The sequence below is a fragment of the Mixophyes fleayi genome, chromosome 11, assembly GCF_038048845.1.
Source record: "Mixophyes fleayi isolate aMixFle1 chromosome 11, aMixFle1.hap1, whole genome shotgun sequence".
Classification (NCBI taxonomy): domain Eukaryota; kingdom Metazoa; phylum Chordata; class Amphibia; order Anura; family Limnodynastidae; genus Mixophyes; species Mixophyes fleayi.
Window position 1 is genome coordinate 88,836,811 of NC_134412.1, and position 24,086 is coordinate 88,860,896.

Sequence of the window (24,086 nt, forward strand, 5' to 3'; positions counted from 1 at the left end):
GACAGATTCAGCAACATTCTACTAGTTTACAAAGAGCAGGTCAGTCCTTAGACTGCTATTAAATTATATTATTGCTGCTTTTTAAAATTGTTACTGTAAAAAAATAAAATAAAATACTTTACATCTATTTAATAAGGTAGAAAGTACATTTCAACTTAAACCCTTTGGTATGTTTGACAGTTATACCCTGCACCCCTTACTAGCGGAATGGTATAGTTCCATTGTCTGTTATTTGGCAATAAATAATGGGACTCTCGGACATGTGACCTCAACCGTTCCGATAGTTGGGACAAGTGGATGTTGCTGTCAAAAGTTATATGAGAGTGGAATTGTTGGTAGCTCTTCTTTAAAACGTATTGTGTGTAATTAATAATTATATTTTTTAGGTCTGACCTTTTTATAAGTGGAAGATGAAGAGATGATTCTATCCATCTGTGTAAATCACAAAGAATAAAGATGTCTGGTCAAGATGTCCCTGGTCGACTATGTAGAGAGGCCTACGAACATCTTCTCAAAGAGAAATTCTCCTTGGCCTCCGCCTTTTACATGGCGGCTTTCAGCTGCAACGCACCTATCGCCCTACAAAGAGTAGAGTCGCTGAACGGTACGCAGTACCGTGAAGTAATTACTACCTTACAGCAATGGTGTTTGGGTGAAAGTGACATACCCAAGATAAAATGTGACGGCATGGCTATCGTGTCGCTCAACCCTGGGATCGCGGCCGTATTTCTCTCTACGCTCTGCCCAAATAACTTTGCCGCTTCCTTATTCAAAATGGGCACGTTCCTTAAAAGCGGGCGCTACGAAGAGGTTGTGTCCAGATGCAACTCTTTATTGAAGGCATACCCTCAGTTTTCTCTAGAACTTTTGTTGACCAGAGGTCTGGCGTGGATTCTGTCCCCTACCCACTCAAGCAATGGGGTAGTCGATTATGTCCAAGTATTCTCAAAGCACAAGGAAGAAGCTAAGCAATATATATGTACTAAACAAAGAGAGTATCTGCCCCAAGTCATCAATGCCTTTCATGATTATATTTCTTCTTATGAAAACAATAACACAGGAGGAAGCATGCAAGTCCTGCTTCATGACTGTTACAGTTTTCTGGCTGCTTTGGTGCCCGATGACCTTCAGATTTGCAAAACACAGGCTGCTTACTTGTTTGAGGAATGTAAGTTTGAAGAGTGCATTGCTGTTTACTCCAGGGCCATTAAGGCTTTGTCTCTAGAGACGAAGATCAAAGAAGAGAAGATCTCTTGCCTTCTGGTGGACCGGGCTGCAGCCTATTACTCTTTAGGAAGCCGTACCAAAGAAATGGTGCAGGACTTAGCGGAGGCCTTTACAGTCAGCCCCTGTCACGCCAGGAAAAGGTTTCTGGAGATCTTCTCTAGCCCAGACGTGGCTCGAGTTATGGAGCGCTCCAAGACGTGCATCGAGATGGAATTCAGAGACTTCAGAGAAGCCGTACGGGCTCGACCAGAGCTCAGGTCTGATACAGGTACAGAGATTCTCTTACCAATCATAAAGGCCCTGGAGTTCTTAATCCAGTGTTCTGCTGAGAACAGACGGGAGATGAATGTCCGTCTAGCCGACTGCAAACTCCTGGCTGGTGATTTCCGAACCTGTCTGGACATTTGCAACCAGCAGATCAATTCTGAACAAAAAACCTATCAAAACACTTTATACGTTCTACGCGGATTTTGTTACTTTCACAGCAATGAACATCAGCAGGCTCTGAGGGACTTTCAGAAGATTGTAGAAGATGAGTCTCCGCACCCATCCAGCTGCGTGAAAGCCCTCTGTGGGAGAGGACTAGTCCGTATGATAAGTGGAAACTCCTACTTGACTGCCCTGGACTATATTACGGCCTGTAAGCTGAAACTCGATGAGACTTTCCTGACTTTGAAATCCTACGTTCCTTGGAACCAAAGAGGCCTCCTCTACAAAGTGTTACAAGAGGAAGGAGAAAAGATGCTTCACAGAAAGTCCACTAGTGCAAATGAAAATGGGATATCGAACAGAAGAAAGTCAAGTGAGCAGGACAAGGTCTCCTCGAAAGAAAGGTAATTCATAACCGCCAACTACAAGCATAATAAACAATAACACATCTTGCAACTAAGCTACAGAATAAAGTTAATATAAGTAACATGCAGACCAACCTTTAGGTCATCAGGGATTAACTGGCGAATCACTGTTGTATTCATGGCAAACAAGGGTAGGTTGATATTTCGAGGACTGTAGCGTGTAGTGAAACCTGTGTAACCAAGGCACTGGTTATTTCCCTGCTTCTAATACCAGAGCCTTGCTGGGCAGGAGGGCTTCTGCCCCCTGGGCAAGTCCCATATTGGTCTACCTTGGGCTGGATCACTGGGCCACCTGCATTTTTTTCCTTTCAAATGTTCATAGTAGGCTGCTGAGTCGAGTAAGTATCAAGTAAGAAATTCTATGGTATTTCAAACATACCCCAAAAATTATGAATTAGACTTGAAGGGTAACTAGCTAAAATTTTAATTCAGACCCGACCCCCCCCCTCCCCATAGCAATTATAGAAAAGCACATCCGTATCAGCGCTGCAACACTTCTGGTCCTGATGTTGTTGACCGCTGGGGGAAAGGGAAGGTTCAAAAAGTGATCTGTCAGCTTGTAAGTAGGTGCGACTGGACAAACGGCCTGTGTTAAGTTGTTGACATTGAGCTGTTTGAATTTGAACTGTTCCTGGTTGTCAACGCTAGTGGTGGATTAAGAAGATCTGGTGCCCTGGGCTGAATGTACTTCATGGGCCCCCACCCCACGCTCGAGTCTTGACAACATTTCATACGTATTTACATTGTATGTTTGACATGTAGCTAAGACTCACCTCTTCTGATCTTAGGTCACAATATGCCCCCACTACATCCCCTTGAAAAAATAGTTCTGGAATGTTGCGTTCTTTTCTGTGCTTGCATTAATAAACATACCCCTCACAGGGTCAAACGCAGGATTCGTAGAGGGGGGTTTCCACACCACGCCACCAGTGGGCGTGACTAGCATGCATGGGGGTGTGGCTATAATATTAGACAGTGCTTGGCTGCTCTCCAACTCTTCCTATCCCTATAATATACATGGGCAATGCTGTGTGCACTACTGTTAGGTGCACGCAGCTCTCCCTTTTCAAGCAGAGCTGTGTGAAGCGGGAGCAGGGTCCACCAATCTTAATTATACAGTGCCCGAGGCTTGGAGGGGGTTTCCAGGCACTAGGAAAAAACCCATTGGTTTGCCTATGAACATTTTTTTTTAATGCTGTTGGAAGATACTACACCATTTATTAATTACATATTCTCTCATTTCCTTCTAAATGTCAACTCTTCCTTCCCCATTAATGTATCAGTAAGTGTCATTTATGAACATGCAAAAGAGTAATCCCATAATGCTCTTCTGTCACGTCATGCTCCTACTTTCGCACAGACTTTTCTATGGGAAAATTTGTTACCCGCGATGGCTACACAGGTGTAAAATTTAGCTCGGTACAGATTCGGCTGATGAGTGGACTTAATTTTGCACCAACATCAAAAAAAGATTTTGCTTTGTAGGACGAGTTTATTATAGAGACGCTGTACTCACAGGGATGCCCCCCACTTTATGGTCTTTTTCTCCCCGCAAAGGGACATCAATTTTCTGGCACCTGATTTGGTTTCATACCTATCATCATCATAACCATTTATTTATATAGCACCACTGATTCCGCAGCACTGTACAGAGAACTCTTTCACATCAGTCCCTTCCCCTAACATACATACACAGACAGACTAGGGTCAATTTTTTTGATAGCAGCCAATTAACCTACCAGTATGTTTTTGGAGTGTGGGAGGAAACCGGAGCACCCGGAGGAAACCCACGCAAACACAGGGAGAACATACAAACTCCACACAGATAAGAACATGGTCGGGAATTGAACTCATGTCCCCAGTGCTGTGAGGCAGAAGTGCTAACCACTTAGGCACCGTGCTGCCCACAACTTTGAATGGGATGCAATTTATTTCTTCGAGATGCTCTTTTGTAGGACACCTCATATCTTGGTTCCATTTAATAAAATCCCTCAGTCATACAAGTGAGACATATTATAAATATGGTCATGATTAATGTAAGACATAAACGCAGCTAAACTGAGCAGAATTTTATAGCAAAAACAGAAAAGTGGAAATAAAAGGGGGTGGTCCAGAATTGGTGGTAGGTTGGACTTTGATGCAGTGTTTTCACTGTTCCCACCATACGCAAGTTAATTCGCAGCACTGGGGGCAGATCGATCTCACTGGGGGAGTCTCCAAGGACCAGAAAGTGGATGTACAACTTGGAACGCGTTAGTTGGATAAATAGATGTGTTTGGGCACATAAAGAAGCATTGCAGGTCTGCACTTTTTGTGGTTCGCTAATGACATTGTACTTTACAAAGAGCACAATAACAACAATAATAATATAAATAATAGTACAGTGATTTCTCTTTATAACGCCAGTTTAAAACACAGACCAGGGAGTAAATGTATCAAGCTGAGAGTTTCCAGCGAGTTTGAAAAGCGGAGATGTTGCCTATAGCAACCAATCAGATTGTAGTTCTCATTTATTTAGCGCATTCTACAAAGTGACAACTAGAATCTGATTGGTTGTTATAGGCAACATCTCCCCTTTTCAACCCCACCAGAATCTCTCAGCTTGATACATTTACCCCCAGGACTTGCTGTGTGATCGGAGTGATAAGGAAGACGTTAACCGTACATAATTTGACTTATCCTTTAGTGACGTTTCAGGTGTACATCAGCTGGCCACTCTGCTCATGATGTTGGACTCCACCGATGACGTCTGCCGCATCCTGTGCACAGATGCCCTCTACCAAATGGACCGAATAGAAGAGGCTCGCAAGATGCTTTCTTTGGCGCTCAACAGCAGCTCACAGAGATCCCCCGTGGTTGCCAGATTAGCCTTGCTGCAGTTCAAGAAAGGTTTTATTTACGACGGAAACCAGGTATTGTCTGCAAGTGTCTGGGTGACCACCAGATGGCAGCATTGGGCTTATTAACAACTTCACGTTAGCAGGAATATTATTATTATTATTATTATTATTATTATTATTATATGTATGGACCAGATATTACACAGTGCTGTTTAATCTACTCACATTAGTTCCTGTCTCACTCACGCTTTCAATGTAACTCTCCTATGGAGGTACTCGAATACGCATACGTTTAAGGCAATTTAGTGAGACGCTAATTATCCCACCAGTATGTTTTTGGACTGTGGGAGAAAACCGGAGCACCCAGAGGCAACCCACGCAAACACGGGGAGAACACAAACACCACTTAGGATGTAGGTTTAACATCACTGTTTGAAGGAGTTATGAGGGACTTCAGAGCCGTCTTATGTTTTTTTGCTCAGTGTCATAAGCCATCAGGGCGCATATGGTTACCCCATAATTAGGCTTCCAGGCAGTGGAGCAGAAACCTGATTAGCAAACACTCTTAAATGCGTCTATTGTCTGCAGACAAGAAGGTGAAAAGTTGAAAAGTCACAGTCAGAATGTCAGCTGACAGTTATATGCCACGCCCTCTTTCTTAGTTCCTCCTCTTTCTACTCCTGAAAAGGCTTTATAGAGAGAGAAGATAGACGAAAATCATAATTATTGTACATGATACGGTCCGGGAGACTCCCAAACGTCAGGTAGGTCTCCTGGGCTTCCGGGAGAGCAGGCAAATATCCTGCGTATGGCATCTTGCTCCTCAAAATGACGCGATTCGTGGTGAATCGTGTCATTTTGGCCCCAAAATTTGGGGCAGAGCCAAAATGACGCAAACTACCGCTCCCCACCCCTCCCGCCCTCCAACCACGCCCCCCTGCCTGGGATCTCCCAGGATTAACTTACCAAAGGTTGGTAAGTATGACATATATATATATATATATATATATATATATATATATATATAACAGGAGGACTCTTTTAATGTTTACAAATAATTCCTGCCAAATCTTTAAATGAATTTTGCCAATATTTGTTTTTGCTCCCACTTTTATATTGGCACTTTTTAAAAAATAGCCACACACCTGTCTTTACTTGCATTTCGTGAATCTCTTACCTAAGATCCCTTACTCTGCGGGGTGACCGGAGCAAGATGCCCTCTGCTGTACCCATGGGCAAAATTTTTACTATAAAGTGGAATCAAACTTCTTTAAAATGTATCAATTTCTGGATGTAGTTAGTAATTTTCAACAGCAGATGGCGACATGGTACTTGCTGAAATGTTTTATCCTTTGGGGATATATGGACAACGCTGCCAGTAACGGAGCACACTGTTAATACAATGCTGGCAAAATTGACAGAATCCACTTTATTTCTTATGCAAAAAAATTCTAAAGGTGCCAAAAAGCATCTCCCAAGGCAGCCTCAAACCGCAGATTGGCTGAACAATGTAACAGCACCTGGCCTGTAAACTCTAAGTGGATAATTAAGTAACAAAAGCTCCATATAAAATTTTAATAGTTACATTTAACCCACCCCACTAAAAAAAAAAAATTTTAATATGTGAAGCCCAAAGGTAAAATATATTCTTTTGTTTTTCCTAATTTCCCACAGCATGTTTCCTCAGAGCCAGATTAGAGGATAGATTTATCAAAGCTTCTAAACAGGAACAGTGGATGTGTTGCCCATAGCAACCAATCAGATTCTAGCTATCATTTCATAGAATGTACGAGATAAATGATAGCTAGATTCTGATTGGTTGCCATCTCTTTTCCTGTGTTAGCAGGTTTGCTAAATCTATCCCTAAGACCCAGCATACCAGACATGCTGAGGCTTGTAGTACCAAAACTTTAGAGCAACAGGTTCCTTGACACTGATCTGCTTAATCTGGCTACAATAAATTGTTCCCTATCAAGTGTTATTAAAAATGCTCCTCCTAGTTCTAATCACAGGCAGCTCTCGCTGTTCGGCAGGGCTGGTGGGGGTGATTGCAGTCAGATACTGATGCCCGCTCTGTGAGCTCACTGTATGTAACTCAGCCTCAGTCATGTGACTGTCAGAGGAGCGTGTGCTGAGTTCTGATTGGAGGATCTCAGCACGTAATAACAGAGCTGCGGGACGATGGAGCGCAGGTCTGTGGATGGTCTATATGGTATGCGCTGTACTCTGAAGTACAGCCCCAGACGGGGACGGATTGGGTGCACACAGCTCCCGCTTCAAGAGCATACGTGGGACATACTTATGACTGTCCCTGTAATCAGGACAATGAGATCTTATTTTTTTACAGGGGGAGAGGCTATGACCTCACTCGCCTCACCCCTGTCTCTGCATTCACCAGACCACATAACACATTTATACGCATTCTGCAAATCTGTCACCTGACGCTGTCCGCTTGCTTACTTTTGCCCTTGCAAAATCTACCTAAATAATTTAACATATCCCTGCCTGTAACTTAAAGCAGTGTCCAAGCCGACCTATTCAGATCTTTCTAGCTCATAAGCAGGGTCCATACTTGCCAACTCCCTCTGAGTTCTCCTGGGGTTGTAGGGCCATCCTCCCGATCCCGCCATTGTGCATCCGGTTTGGCCACATGATCATTTAAATCCCGTCCTCACGCCTCCAACTCCTGCCATCCAAAAATTAGGCAAATATGGCAGGGTCTGTTTACACTATATTTTAGAACTGTGTATTAATGGGGGGTGTAAGCAGATTTTAAAAGTAAAATTTCCGTAACAAATGTTTACTATATATGAGAGTTTCCATGTCGAGATAGGAGTTCCACTTTGGGAAATGTAACGTGATATATTTTTTGTGCGGGACGTAAAATGAATCTCCGCTCTCTCGTTTATTCAGCTGATAAAGAAAGTCATCCAATTGGGCGACACGTCGTGCCTGCTCCCCATTATGGATATATTTAAGGAAGACGACCATAAATTGATGGAGAACCACTGTCATTCTAAGGCTCTGTCTATTTTACACAGCCAGCAAGGAGACACGTATCTGAAAGAAGCAGTCGCCTATTTATCCTTCGCTATCATTGCCTCAGGTAAAGTAACCCAAATTGTTTACTGTAAAATTCTTTCTAGGGAACAACACTGTAAGGATAAAGCCCGGGAAAATGACACGTCTTCCTCCCAACAAACCATAAACGTTCCATTAAAGATCTAGAGCTTGTAAGTATGAAACGAGGGATGGATGAGACAACAGGTAAAACGTCCTCTTATAAATCACCAGCGGCTCTGCACTTCAAAGAGACCCCTTTAATGTTCCAGATGGTTTTTTCAGGCACCTGGTGGATTGAAATAGACTTTCAAAGCGCCATGAAAATGAATTTTAACATTAATTAACAAATTCTCGATTTGCAACTCTAGCATAAGTCACTCTTAATTAGCAGAAGGAGAAGCGCAGGTAGGAGTTTTTTCCATCTTCCCTCGGGGCTGTTTTTTAATTTATACATCCAGTGTAGTGGTCAGAACTCTGGGTGACCTCGTCATGTCACAGAACAACATATAACGCGTTATAGAACATGACGTTAGCTGCTAGTTTCAGAGCTAGGAGCAAATTTTCACCTTGGCAAAACCATGTTGACCTGCAGGAATGGAGAGGGGGTCAAATTTTAAAGGTGCGGACAGATTTAGCGTTAGGAGCAAGGCCGTAACTAGGGCTGTGCGATAGGGGGCGACCGTCCAGGGCGCAACGCTGAAGGGGGGCAGAGTTTAGGAATATTTTAGGTTCATTTGGTTAAAATTGAGGGCTAGGGGGCCGGCATTTGACTTTCTCGTCCCAGGCGCTAGAATTTTAAGTTACGGCTCTGAGGGTGCAAGTCAAGGCTCAACTCAATGTTAAGAATAAAGCTGTAGAGTATCTGTCCAAACACAGAATTTTGGGGCATTATGGAGAAGCAGATGGGAAATAAAAGTACAAATATTGCTTTAAATTCCCGTCTTTAATCTCCGTATCACCGCCCCCTTTTTTCAACCTTTATATTTTTCTCCTAAATACTAAATATAGCCCAATTTAAGTCTTATCTACACCATCAGAGTAAGCCCGCCTAGGCTGCAAACGGAAAGAAATGTCCTGCTCCGCCCAGATTTATCTAGCTCCTCCCATCACTACATGTAGACTCTCCTACTCCTTACAGACACTAGCTTTCTAATCCTGCATTTCCAATATAACTGGGTGTATTTGTACTAAAATAAGCGTTTGACATCACAAACCAGAATTTGCTCTCAGGGGATGCATTATTATACACTATATATAATGTGCCTACTCTTCCATACCTCCCAACATTGTACTTCCCTATATTGAGGCAGGGGGCGTGGCCAGATTATGATGGGGGTATATCCACTCCCCCATAGGGCTGGTGAAGCACTAGGTTACCCCTTAGATACCTCCCTTCCCCTCCTAACAATGTAGCACTCACCACTAGCAGGTGCGCAGCACCTCCCAAAGTTCCCACCTGCGGGACAAACATGTATCCGGACGGACACCAGGACACACCCCTAAAATCGGGATTGTCCCCCGAAATTGGGACAGCTTGGAGGTATACCCCCCTGGAATGCCTGGGAGACTCACAAATTTCGGGTCGCTCTTCTGGACTCCTGGGAGAGCAGGTCATCCTCAGGAATCCTGCCCAATTCCTAGTGAAGTGGGCGGGACAAGGGCTTTGATGGCTGTGCGGGGGCGGGGCTTAATGATGTGATTTTTGCGTTATCAAGCCCTGTCCCCACTATGCAATCGCGTGAATGTCAACATTTTATAGCAGGGGCTGGGCCATGGCGTCACCACGCTGCCTCAAACGCTCGTCACATGACCCTCCCTCCGGTTTTCAAAGTGGGAAAGTATGAATGAAATTACATGATAATAACACTTTAAGTACTTTAAAAGCGCCCTGACCAAGGCAGCAGCTTATATCGCTGCCAGAGCCTGCATTCACTTCCCAGATGCAACATGCTGATCATTCTTCCTGTATTGTAGGAATGTAACATTACTGGTACTTGGAACTTTTAGTTAATTTGAGATAGAAATATGACAAAGACATAAACTTCTATTAACCGTACAATGAAAATCTTGGTAGCCATAAAGGTGTCCCGTCCTCTAAGCACTCGGTGCCGGCGTTCTGGACGAATGTACGAGCTCTATAAACATCTGTGCGACACGACAGGACAAACACTACACCGAGCTCGTAAGATGTCAGCGGTAAAAATATAACGTCTGCATTGCTAATGTTAAAACATCTATTTCTGTGTTTATTATAAGGGGGACGCGCCAAGGACTCGCTGCTCACCAGAGCCAGGTGTTACGGCCAGTTGGGACAGAAGAAAACGGCGATATTTGATTTTAATAGCGTGCTGAGGGATGATCCTGGCAATGTGGAGGCGCTGTGTGGCAAAGGGTTCACCCACATGACGCTCAACCAGCAGAAGGTAACACTGAATGACCTGCCGTTCTTTTACAGCAATGCCGCAATTCTGATCCTATGTGCCGTTAGGTCCAAAGTAGCCAAGTATGATGTAGCTCTGACATCACATCTCACCAATTATAAAGTTATTCTGCACAGACACAAGGACATCATCATCAATTATCATTTATTTATAGAGCGCCAGCAAATTCCGTAGCGCTTTACAATTGGGAACAAACATTAATAAGACAATACTGGGTAACACATACAGACAGAGAGGTAAGAGAACCCTGCTCGCAAGCTTACAATCTATCTATGGGACAATGGGAGTTTGAAACACAAGGACACGTTCTACATCATATTGCACAATGGACCAGCTAGAATGCAAAGATAAAAGTATTGAGTGGGCTGTGTGTGTTGCAATTTTGGTCAGAGGGTTGTTGTCTTGCGTTAGATATGTAGAGGGTGGTAATAGGATAATCTAGGGAAATTAAGATGCTGGTAGAGGAATATTATAAGCTTGTCTGAAGAGGTAGGTTTTCAGAGAACGCTTGAAGGTTTGAAGACTAGAGGAAAGTTTTACTGTGCGAGGGAGGGAATTCCACAAAGTAGGTGCAGCCCGAAAAAAAGTCCTGTAACCGAGAATGGGAGGATGTGATGAGAGTGGAAGAGAGACGTAGATCTTGTGCAGAACGGAGGTGTCGAGTTGGGAGATAGTTTGAGACAAGTGAGGAAATGTATGTCGGTGCAATTTTGTTGATGGCCTTGTATGTTAGTAGAAGAATTTTATATTGGATTCATTGAAATACAGGCAGCCAATGTAGTATTGTAGTTGCCATATTTGAAAACACATATATGCAATACTTGTGCGTGTATTATATTTATGCCATGCATATAAAAATATGAAGTGATATATAGCAGATAGTAATAGTGGCACAAGCCCATTGAAAACCCTCTTTTTGACCCAGTGATAACTTCTGCCCTCTGCCCCTGCACTGTATTTGGGCACCCGACCAACACGTAGCATTCCTAGAGATTCTATTCAAATGCTGCCAGTTGTGGGTATATTGTGATTTTTGTTTTATATCATTCTAATCAACCTCTCTAAGAAATGAACTGATAAATTGTCCGTACTCCGCTCCTCAATGGTACCAAAGTTCCCCACAATAATACGATTATAAATAATACTGTCCAAACAGCTCAGTTATGGGAATCGGAGACAATGGAATTCTCAAGGTAAATGGACATTTTCTTATCACTGAGAGATCCAGGCGTAACGCGATGTTCCCAGACAAGCTTTGGACTCGGCCGCTAGTCCTGGCACCCGCCCACGGAGGGCAGAATGTCTCCATGAATCACAGTGGTTTGGATGGAAAGGAAACCTGCTCTTTGTGTTCTAACATTTCGTTCTGACTTCTATCAGCCAGATAAGAGTCCTCTGATATATATCCAGCTGTTCGCAGAGCGTGAAACCTGCACACAGCCTGGTGGCAGCTACTTCTCAGAACAGAGCTATGAAACATTAAAGACCAACAGGACTGTTTATTAAAAAGCGGCGATAGCAATGAGTATAGAAAAGCAATTACTGCCGCCATATATCAATGAAAGATCCCCGGGGTATCTGAGTGCTAATTCACTCCCTCTGTGATACTGGCCAGGAATAGTAATAGTAAGGCTTTACTTGGCGCTTCGTTGACGGTCTCACTGGATTTGCGAATGCGTGACCAGAACTGGCCAGTTAGACCGAAAACCCCGGACTTGGTCATTCAGTTCCACTTATAAAAAAAAAATAAGTGAAATAAATAGTTTACAAATAGATAAAAATATTTAAAAAGAATATTTTAAAATATTGACAATAGTATGAATGCTTCATCCGTAGAGTAGAATAAAGCATTTTTTACATTTTATTTTTATTTCCTGTTATCGTCATCCTGATATGTCGACGACAGAATGAGGGTTGCGGCCTTGCTAGCAAAAATCGATCTGGAAGCGCAACTAACTAGTCCAGTAATCAGGTAGTCCTGACCCAGGGCACCAAGCCAGTCTGTTGCATTCTTGTCAGACTCTTAGTTAGATTGATCAAACCTTCTAAAAAGGAATCGTGGAGGTGTTGCCCATAGCAACCAATCAGATTCCAGCTCGCATTTTCTAGAATGTACTGGATAAATGAGAGCTAGAATCTGATTGGTTGCTATGGGCAACACCTCCACGATTCCTTTTTAGAAGGTTTGATAAATCTACCTCAGTTTGCTTGGGTCACATCCCTCTATCAGCACAGTTCTTTCAGAAACTCCAAATACTTTTAAACATGATCATGAATTTCCCCTTCTTACTGTACGTAACACAAGCCCTGTTTTATACAGATGGGGCCATCTTTAGTGAAGCCTATTACTGACCCGGTTTATCTGCTAACAGCGATTATAATGATCAATTTCATGTTTTATTATAATTTTTTTTTCTTCATTTAAATGGATTGAATATAGTTTCGCTATTCGGTGACATTTGCCCCACGGTTTACCTCGCTTTGTAAACTAAAGTCTACTCCACTTGTAGCCTGTAACATATGTCAAAACACTTTCAGCTTAGTAAATATTAATGCTTTTATTTCTTGCATAAGACCATCATTAAATTATGTGTATGAGAGAGAGAGATGGAAATGGGCAGAAAGCCTAATACAAGTATTCTACAGGAATTCTACCGATGTTCTCTAGGTCTGTATTGCCTTTTAATGCTAAGAAAACAGACGCATTAATATAAAAGCCTTTAAATTACATGTCAAGGCTGGTATTGAAGCAATGCCCCCCCTCCCTGCGGTATCTTAAACCGTTACACTTGTCAAGGTCAATCACAGCTCATCGTTCCATTTAACTAATTGTGTTCTCAGTGCAATGGTTTTTTTTACATGCAAGCTTCACTTAAGGTAGTTAGGACATTTTGATCCCTGTAAACCGCACAAGATGGAGAGTAAAATAGCGGCTAATTGAAGAGCACTTTGGACAGTAGGAATCGCGGCCGCTGATAGAGGCACATATTAAGCCACTGAAATATGAACATGAAAACATTTCTTATTTCCCTGTAAAGAACGGCACTAATCATAGGGTGAAATAGAGATGGAATGTATTGTAGAGTAGATTTATGTACCTGTAATTATCCTTAGAGTGCACAGTTCCACTCATTCCTGAATGTGAGATACCATGGGGTAGATTTCTCAAACCTTCTAAAGAACAGTGGAGTTGTTGCCCATAGCAACCCATCAGATTCTAACTGTCGTGTTCTAGAATGTTCGAGATAAAGGATAGCTGAAGTCTGATTGGTTGCTATGGGCAACTGCTCCACTGTTCCCCTGTAGAAGGGTTGATGAATCTACCCCCATGCTCGTGATGGAGAGATTTATCGTTTATCATAAATAAAATTGGAATAGTTGCAGACTTAAAACGTTATAAGAACAAAGGCGTAAGATCATACAATTATAAGACCCAGGGCAAATGTTCCATTAGCAAAACATGAGCGGTACTTTGTAACTGTGTTTTTTGAAGTACAACGTTTTGTCAAGAGAGAAATAGAATCCACATATATAGTTTTATGCTCCTGCTGGTAAAATAATGTTGCTAGGTTTAAGACTAGAATTTGTTGGAAATTTACTTTTATATATTCAATTTGTGAGAGGAGAGACCCCCCCCTCCTCCTCTTGTTTTTCAGGGCTGATATAGAACCTTTTTGTCACCTCATCTATCTATTCCTAGGAAATGTAATGGTATTTCATTTGCACTGGAGCACACAGAGCAATTACCTCTTGTAACACTTTAGTTAAACGCCAAGTAAAATATGTGGTTTGACTAATTTCTCTTTACGTAAGCAGTCTGCTGTCAGGTGCGCGTTGGCAGGAGAGATGTTGGCACAGTACACAGTATAGTGTTGTTGGCTTTTCATGGGGTAAATGTATCAAGCTGCGAGTTTCCGGCGAGTTTGAAGAGTGGAGATGTTGCCTATAGCAACCAACCAGATTCTAGTTTTATTTTGTAGAATGTACTAAATAATTGATAACTAGAATCTGATTGGTTGCTATAGGCAACATCTCCACTTTTCAAGCCCACCGGAAACTTTCAGCTTAATACATTTACGCCCAGGAGTCATTTTCTACTTATGTAGTCTAAGAGCGACCAAGAAATCAGCTGATGGGTGGGGTGATGTTTATTTAATACTCTTGTGCGAATGGCTGCAATTCCCATCAACCAATCGGATATTAGCTTTTATTTACCCAGTGTGCAGTAATGAGATCAGACTTGTTATCGGTCTGCAGTGGTGAAGCTAGGGGCCCCTGAGTCTTGGTGCAAGATCTAAGCCAGGGCCACAGTAAGCATAAACCCAACAGAATATAAGGGTCTATTTTAAAGAAAGATAAGCCCTAAACCTTGCAGCAATTGGATTTCTCACAGGATTCAGGGCTTCTCCATACTTGCCAACTCTCCCTGAACGTCAGGGAGACTCCCTGAAATAGGGGTGATCTCCCTCACTCCCTGCAGAGTCTGACATTCTCCCTGATGCTGAGCCAGTACAAGACGTGGTTGGCTTCACCATCTGTGACATGATGACACAGTTCAGAAATTGTGTCCTATGTCCATGTATTGATGCCTATGGAGGTGGCCATTTTCATGGAGACCAAGATTTAATCAAAGACTGACAGGTAAGACAACATGACTTCAGTAATGGAGACAGAAATGTAAAAGACACTTCAGTCTCTAGAGATTCATTAGCTGCTTTTCTTTAACGCAGAGTTGCCTACTCTCCCGGAATGTTCGGGACACTCCCGCATTTCTGGGAGAACTCCCAGTTCTCACCATTGCAATAGATAAGTATGGGTTTCTCTCTAATTACCAAAGCCACTCCACTGGCCGGTAAAGACTTTCACAGACTATCGCGGTGGTATCTATTGACACAGGCTCCAGTGATAGTTCCCCGGAGGCCTATTTATAAAAGACAGACAAGGTACAAGTACAGCCGCTGTCCTCCGATTGTCATTTTTACTCTTTCTAAATTTCCTGCAAACCTTGTGCAAATCTGTACAGGGTTCAGTTCCAATATCCGGTGTGAACGTGCTCTTTGGGAGCGCTCTCTGCTGTGCGCAAAGCAAACAACAAGGGGTGTTTGCGGAAATTTAAATGTATTGCATCCCCCCCCCCCACATAATTTGCAATTAGTAAATGGCCTTTTATGGCTGACCTTTAATCTTTATCTCAGCCAAGGAATACAGTATGACTGCTATCATGTATATTAATAAACACATATAGGGAGAAATAGGTTTCTCTGAGCAGAAATACCTGTGTGCTTGTGTTATATACAGTCAGTTCTATTTTCCCTTTATAACACGACTCTGTGGATCCTGAAAGAACACAATTAAAGAGTCAATATGTTATTAATAACTCTGCATTAATATGGAACGCGCAGCACAGAGACGGAATAATGATAAGGTGATGATTGCCTGTTTAACTGCGTTTTATGTTTCCCAGTTGCCTTTCAGAGCTAAAAGCTCCATTAAAATCCAAACCATTTCTGCTGCTAATTTTAACGCTCTTATCTGGCGAGGGCGACATGCTGATTTAAACGCTTTAATCAAATGACAGTTGTTATTGTGGACAAACGAATTAAATGAGAGTTTTAAGAGTCTAATTAAAACCATCTTTTTCATTCTTTATTTTTTTTCCCAGTGTTTTGCATCTTACAATCTGGACCAGTTTTTCCATCTGAAAATAAGAACCTGGGTTGTAGTTAGCAAGTTTTCAGTGACTTGTTGTATTACTGTTGTAAATCTGACTTTGTTTGAAGCACTGGGTAGAGAGAAAAATGTACTTATCGTCTTTTTTAGACGATAAGGGGTCTATTTATCAAGCATTCCCTCTGTGGTAAACCCCCGAAAACTGTTGTTTTCTAATATTGATGAAGAGAGGAAGACAGCAGACAAGCAGAAGTTTTATCCACTAATATCACCTGCTGACATAAATGAACTATGTCCGAATATAGACACGATATTACAATCTCTGAGTGACAAAGCAAAGGATAGTTACCAATGCTTGTACATGTATCATAGTTTTTCATATAAAACATTCTTTACATCAAGTTGCATATACCAGAACAGCTAACGTTTCCGTGGCAGTAAAACGATTAAACGCAAATGTTGTACATAACCGTTACCTTTATCTTTGAAACAACAAGACGTATTCACAACTTTGCTAGTCGTCAGAAGTTGGACAAATGTCAGACCGCTCGATTTAGCTGCACTAACAGTAGATCGGGTACTTGTGCTGGGCTATAGCTGAGGTTAATTAAAATGGCAATATTAACGACTTGAGTGTAAAGTCCTTATCGCACACCAATAATTCTTCTTCTTCACTTTCTTTTAATCTCAAAGGAAGCGGTGTGTGACATCGTGTTGGCAATCCGAACAGGCAAAAGTTACGTCGTCCAAGAGATCCGCGCTCTGAAGCCAAAAGCTCAGCTGCTGATAACGGATTGGCTGTGTGACCACGGCAGGACCTCCCTAGCGGAACTGCTCAGCGCCAATAAGACCTTTCAGATTGACCCCTTATTTATGGACCTAGAGATCATTGCAGAATCTCTGGTTGAAATAGACGACACACAGGCAAAGATTCACATATTCTACACCGATATCCTCATTGCTAAGGGTAAGTGACGGAAAATAATGATATAAAACCCACGTGATGTTAATATATGTATAAACTCCTAAGTAATATTTGTGTAATCGGTGACTAGTGTAGAGAAGACCACAAGGTCATCTTACTCCAACAAGCAGTGTTTTGGTAAGAATTATCGGTGTAATGCCCTGGACTCCGCTGCTCCAACATTCCCTCCTCTTACCTATCCGACAAGTGTCTCCTGGAAGCCCTGCAGCCAGCTTGTTCTTTTATACATATGTGTGTACTCGTTGCTTGACAGACAAGAAATATAAATGAAGGGTAACATGCTGCTCAAAGAGGCGTTATTTTTATGGACCATTTCCATTGTTGTTAAGTGCATTACAGGATAGCATCTGTTGCCAAGCGCAGGCGCCGGATTATAAGTCAGTTGGGTGCACAATGTGGTGCCTGAGCAACCGATATTCTTCGCTTCTGTGGCTAGCTGGCTATTTGTTAGAGATGCTCGGGCTCAGTTTTCGAAAACCGAGCCCATCCGAACTTAGGGGATCCGAGTAGGCTCGCGATCTGGCTCAGTACTTTTATGCGTCCTCGGATCTGAATCGAGGCAAAACATCATCGTTGCGTTGTCGGATCTCACAGGTTTTGGATTCCATAAGTACCTCCCTACCCAGGAGATTCAGCGCCATTGCTCACACAGAAACAGGAGGGGTAGCAGGGTTCTTGTCACTCTCCGTTCTCCAGTGACATTGCTCAGTGCCATTGCTCACACAGAAACAGGAGGGGTAGCAGTGTTCTTATCACTCTCCATTCTCCAGTGACATTGCTCAGTGCCATTGCTCACACAGAAACAGGAGTAGCAGTGTTCTTGTCACTCTCCAGTCTCCAGTGACATTGCTCAGTGCCATTGCTCACACAGAAACAGGGGTAGCAGTGTTCTTGTCACTCTCCAGTCTCCAGTGACATTGCTCAGTGCCATTGCTCATAGGCTGGGTAGCAGCGTTCTTGTCACTTGACAATAATTGACTGGAAATGACTGAAAATTAATGTTATTCAGGTTAATAATAATGTAGGAACAAAAAAAGAGCCAAATTATGTGATTTTAGCAAACAAAATAGGGATTTTAGAAAACAAAATAGGGATCCAAAACCAAAACACGGGGATCAGTGAACATCTCTACTAGTTATGTACTGACTGTGGCATATTTCTGGCCATCACTGTCCCTGCTGTCTAATTGTCTGTTTTCTGCTACCGACCCTCCATATCTGTGACCTTCCCTGTATGCCTATGACCTCTGTTCTTCAACTTGTTTCCTGACCTCGCTCACCTGCTACCTGTCCTAACCCCTATTCATTTGTGAAGCACGGCCAACGTTCTTTGTATATGTCTATGATTTTTACAGTAAATCTGGAGGGTATGCCGTGCTCACATCACGGTGCATGTCTAGCCTCTGCTCTTGGGAGGCGCATTTGCAAACTACAAGTGTTTCCTGGTCTGCGGAGAGGCGGAAACATCAAGTCCAAACTCTGACCACTTAAAAGCCTGCCTTGCGTTAATTTTTATGTTCTATTCAATCCATAGCAGAGGGTCCACGTTATCACACTTTCCCGTGGAGTTAACATTACATTTTGCCCTTGTATTTTATCACCAGAGAAATACGAGGAAGCTTTCACGCACCTGAAGAAGTCTTTCACCAACAGCGCTATTGATGAATGCGCCAAAGCGCGGTATGGCGTGCTCCATGTCAAGTGTCGCAACATTCTCGCAGCAGCTCAGGAACTGTCCACGTTGGCTGGTAAAAACCCCGGCGAGGTGGAGATTCTTGTGAAGTTTTTGGACAAACGGCAACGCCAGGGCCTGTCACAGGTAACCATTTCCATTTCCTCTTCCCAGCTATAGTGCTTTGTATGGAAAAACAGCATTACTGGCTTTACACTAAATTAAATAAAACCCCACCCAATCTCATTTCAATTGACCAGATGTCGATTGGGACAGCCTGACAATCTGATCAACTGTTGACAGTGACCTGTGAGTGTGGATGGCCATCAGCTTCCTGAAATAACAGGGTCCCGTGTGATGGCACAATTGGCATTGAAATGCGCCATAAAGGCCCTACACACTACAGAGTAAAATGATGTGGGAACTGGGAGTCTCCCCAGACATTAAAACTTATTATTTATTAACACATGTGGGTTACACAACCAAACAAAACAAAACACAAACATAAAGGGTGTTGCTTTCAATTAGAGGCGAAATGCGTCAGCTGATCATGCACAATTGCCTGTAAAGTGCTCATAAACATAACCTCGAGGAAACTCCCGGCCCATTGAATCAAAGTTTTTAAAATCGAGCACACAAAAAACGTTGTTTGAAATGGTCTCAAAATGAGGCGTATTAACGGGAAACAACAAGACTTCCAAACAAAAAACATTGCAAATCTGACGACAATAACCTTCTACGACTTGAGGCATCACATCTACCACAACCTCCTATTGTAATTGGGAGATGGAAGACTATTTTTCCGTCTTCATTCCGCAACTATGTTCTTTCACTCTGCCAAGTCAGAACGTCAGCACTGTTGCAGGAGGGGGGGGCAGGTCAGGGATCTAAAATGCTGCAAAAGAGGGAGTAAATATTCTGGACAAGGGAACAAAATAAAAACAAAATGCTTTTAAAGCAAATAAACTTTTATAGATCTACCTTCTTAATATATATTCTAGATGTGTCTACATCTTTATTGGGGGAATGGGACACTGTTCTACCATGAGACATTCCATTAGTTGCTGTTTTCGTAATGCTGGTGAAGACTGCTCTCTCAGCCATCACTCCGGAAGATCTTTCCTCCACACTTGATGATGAATTTCCCTTTGACTTTCATGCCAGAAACCACTGCATCTTCCGCAAGCTGAATCATTTTTATTCTTAGCTTCTGCCAAATATGTCTCAACAATCCCCCATCCCTCAAAGTCACAGAGGTATTTCCCTCTAACCATGGCAGACTAAATATTGAGCGACTGGACCAGTGTAGCACTTTTATACATTATCCAAAGCATGACGTGATGCTGACTTATTAATTAACAAAAGAACCGCACTTTAGGGTAGATTTAGCAAATCTTCTATCAAAGGAAAAGAGGTGTTTCTCATAACAACCAATCAGAGACTAGAGGGTATAGTTGCTAAACTGCGGGTTCAAACAAGTGGAGGTGTTGCCTATAGCAACCAATCAGATTCTAGTTGTCATTTATTTAGTACATTCTACAAAATGACAGCTAGAAATCTGATTGGTTGCTATAGGCAACATCTCCACTTTTTCGACCCGCCGTTTAGTAAATCTACCTCCAGCTATCATCTATCTACCACATTATAGTGTAAATTTGCATTTGCATGCAAATATAAATATTGTTTGTCCACAAATTAGTGTGTACTATGTTAAGTGCATATTTGATAAACAGACTACATGGAATGTTTGCCAGTTATGTAATATATTGGTTTATAACATGCACCCCAATCACTGAAATCAAAACATGTATAAGCTGATTTATACTGGAACATATTTTTTTATTATAAAGCTACGTTTGTTTACATACTTTTCAGTCAGAGTAGATGAGTGAGCTCACCAGGGCCTCGTAATCAATTGCGAAATGTCAAATAATGTGATGTGGATAGAAATACACAGTTTATAGCAGAGATCTGGTGTAATAACGGCATTGGATAACTCTCAATCAATGTCCATATTTGTATATTTGGTTTCTGGAATTCTTGTCCGTGTTTTGAATGGCCTATTTCTCGTAGGGTCTGATGAAAGTCATGCAAGTGCAAGAAGAGTCAGGAAATCTTATTATTTAATAATGATTTTTTTTTTAATGAGGTTTATGAGAATTCTTTAGAATCGGCAGTAGTTCAAGCTGACTAATTAAGTCAATGGGAGAAATGTATCAAGCTGCGGGTTTGAAAAGGTGGAGGTGTTGCCTATAGCAACCAATCAGATTCTAGGGCCTGATTCATTAAGGATCTTAACTTAAGAAACTTCTTATTTCAGTCTCCTGGACAAAATAATGTTACAATGCAAGGGGTGCAAATTAGTTTTCTGTTTTGCACATAAGTTACATACTGACTGTTTTTTCATGTAACACACAAATACTTGATAGCTTATTTGTACACTGAAATTTAAAGTTGATATTTGTGTGCTACATGAAAAAACAGTCAGTATTTAACTTATGTGCAAAACACAATACTAGTTTTCACCCCTTGCATTGTAACATGGTTTTGTCCAGGAGACTGAAATAAGACATTTCTTAAGTTAAGATCCTTAATGAATCAGGCCCCTAGTTATCATTTATTTAGTACATTCAAAATGACAGCTAGAATCTGATTGGTTGCTACAGGCAACATCTCCACTTTTTCAAACCCGCAGTTTGATAAATTTACCCCTTCGGAAGATTCCCAAACAGTGAACCCATTAAAGTTATGGGCACAGAGGCTCTACGCTCTTTTATTGAGTTTAAGGATATTTTAACAGGTGGTTTATGTCTTTACGGTCATCTTACCAATATTTTAAAATAACTAAGGTCCTTCTAACTCCCTTTTAAGTAGCGCTTCAGCATTAGATAAAACTAACGAGACATTAAGCATAAGAGGATGTCATTGATATGCAGATATAAGTGATAACACATGAGCAGCGATTCTCTAAACCCTCTTATGCTTAATGCAAATTTAAAAAGGTCAAAAATGTAAGTAAAACATAAACCTGCTGGTTTAGCTTATAAGAAATTTTTTAGCAACAAATTCACCACCGAGGCTTCACCCAGAGACTAAACCTTCTTAGACTGAGTGACGGAGAAACCTGGGGAATTGGCAGAGAGACACCCTCATACTGGGAGACAAACAGACGTACAGACTATGGGGCACATTTATCATTAATCGGCAAAAGTGAGAAATAGTTATCAATCCTTATCGCAAGGATAAGGATTGAACTATTTCTCACATTTATTAAAAAGGAAACACAGAAACAGCAGTTCCGAAAAACTGCTGTTTCTGTGATAGAAAAAATCACACTTACCCCCCTTTTCGGACGCGCTGTCTCGGGATCTCCTCTTCGTTCCTCTTCTTCCTTCAATTGCGCATGTGCAGTGCACATGCGCACAAAGTCCCCACTCTGTCTCTGCAACGATAGCGCGCTGAGTGACAGGGAGGGATCATGTGATCCCTCCACACATGCGCTGTCCAGCTCTGCTCTTCGTAGCGGAGCTGACAGCAGTGGACTTCTTCAATTCGGATGATGTACGCCAGCTTCAGCTGGCGTACATTAACAAGACAAGTTCCCGAAAAAAATATATTTTTGGGACTTGTTAGATTGCGGCCAGAGCAGTCACCATTCTGTTGAATGGTGACTGCTCGCAAAAACGATCAGGAGTGCAAAGCAGCAGATATCCATGATATCTGCTGCGATGCACCTTTAATAAATTTGCGGAGGGCACATCGGGACTTTAATTCCACGGTAAGTGCACAATAGTGCACTACCGTGATTTGTTGAATATGCCCCTGAGTGACAGAGAATCTCGGGGTACGGGCAGAGAGACACCCTCAGACTGAGAGACAGACAGACTTACAGACTGAGTGACAGAGAATCTCGGGGTACGGGGAGAGAGACACCCTCATACTGGGAGACAAACAGGCGTACAGACTGAGTGACAGAGAATCTCGGGGTATGGGGAGAGAGACACCCTCATACTGGGAGACAAACAGACGTACAGACTGAGTGACAGAGAATCTCGGGGTATGGGGAGAGAGACACCCTAAGACTAGGAGACAGACAGATAACCATAGACTGGGGGACAGACACTCACACTCAGACTTGTGGTAATACGCTGCCGTGTATGTTGGTGAATTCACCAAATGGTCCCCAACGGTTTTATGAGTTATCCAATGTTTTATTGAACAATTCCTGTGGGTGGGTTAAGTGGAGGCTGAATACTCAATTACCTTTATCACAACCAGCAAATCAGCAGATGTCTGTAGTTAACCTAGAAGTTCTGGTACCGCAAGATCTGTGTGGAGGCCCCAGTGGTTGATGTGTCCATACGACCATCAACGAGCCCCACAAACTACATTCCAACCCTACCTGTGAGCTCTTGGTTTTCTCTAGTTAAGAAACAAGACTCCAACACAGATAGCATAAGGATCATTAATCCCTATGTAACGATGTGTTATTCCTTTGCACAGGCAACGGATGACAAACGGTGTATGTAGCAGATTATTCCTTTGAGTTTTTACATGTTCTTTCTTATTTCTAACATGTTATTGCTTGTCGTAACAGCTATAAGAGATTTTCAACGTGTCTTCTATTAAACATCTCTATGGTGATTGCCGGCGGGTCCCTTATGACCTTCGTTAACTGTTCATATATCTTATTTACCATATAAATGTGTTGTTTATTACACGACTTACCCTCACGTATCGGGAATGAGTCTGCATGAGTGTTAGGAACGTCTACATTCGTGACTACTATGTGACCAAGTGTCCATCCCACTACAAAGACTGGAATGCGTACATCTAATCCCCTCCAGGGATGACCCGTCACATGGATGGAGATATAAACCTAAAAGCTGCCACTCAAACATTATATTTTATCTATTTTTTTTTTCTGCCTTGTTTTCTCACTCTGTTTTTTTGTTTTGTTTTCTAATAACCTCCAGTCAGAAATTGCCTTAAGTTTAAGATAACACATAGATCTTTGTTGCAGAAGGGTTCATCGTTGTCTGGGATATAGCAGTTAACAGGTTTTCCCAGCATTTAAGATCAGCAGATACATTTCTGACAAGGTTAGAGCACGTCTGCAATATATGTGCTGAACTTCTACTCTCATCTGAGCAGTCTCTTTCTAAGACTGAGCTAGATGCAGTGGCGGATCCAGGGGGGGGCGATCGGGGCATTCGCTCCCCCTAGCAGCAAAAAGCTAGGTCCCGGCCGCCAATTAAAACTGGAGGGGCGGGGCTAAGCGCGAGCTGGGGGCGGGGCTAAATGTGGGCCAGCCAATCAGAGTGGTCCCAGCCGG

At 42.3% G+C, this 24,086-nt stretch overlaps 1 protein-coding gene across 1 annotated transcript in view; it reads left to right on the top strand.

Moving 5' to 3' along the window:
* The first annotated feature begins 459 nt into the window (after positions 1-459).
* TTC34 (tetratricopeptide repeat domain 34) overlaps positions 460-24,086 on the top strand; it is a 40,262-nt gene continuing 16,635 nt past the window's right edge. The window contains exons 1-6 of the mRNA XM_075191383.1: positions 460-2,060; positions 4,768-4,993; positions 7,835-8,027; positions 10,241-10,407; positions 16,789-17,062; positions 18,684-18,898. Of these exons, the coding sequence (XP_075047484.1) occupies positions 547-2,060; positions 4,768-4,993; positions 7,835-8,027; positions 10,241-10,407; positions 16,789-17,062; positions 18,684-18,898 (2,589 nt within the window). The 5' untranslated portion in view covers positions 460-546. The remainder of the gene's footprint in view (positions 2,061-4,767; positions 4,994-7,834; positions 8,028-10,240; positions 10,408-16,788; positions 17,063-18,683; positions 18,899-24,086) is intronic.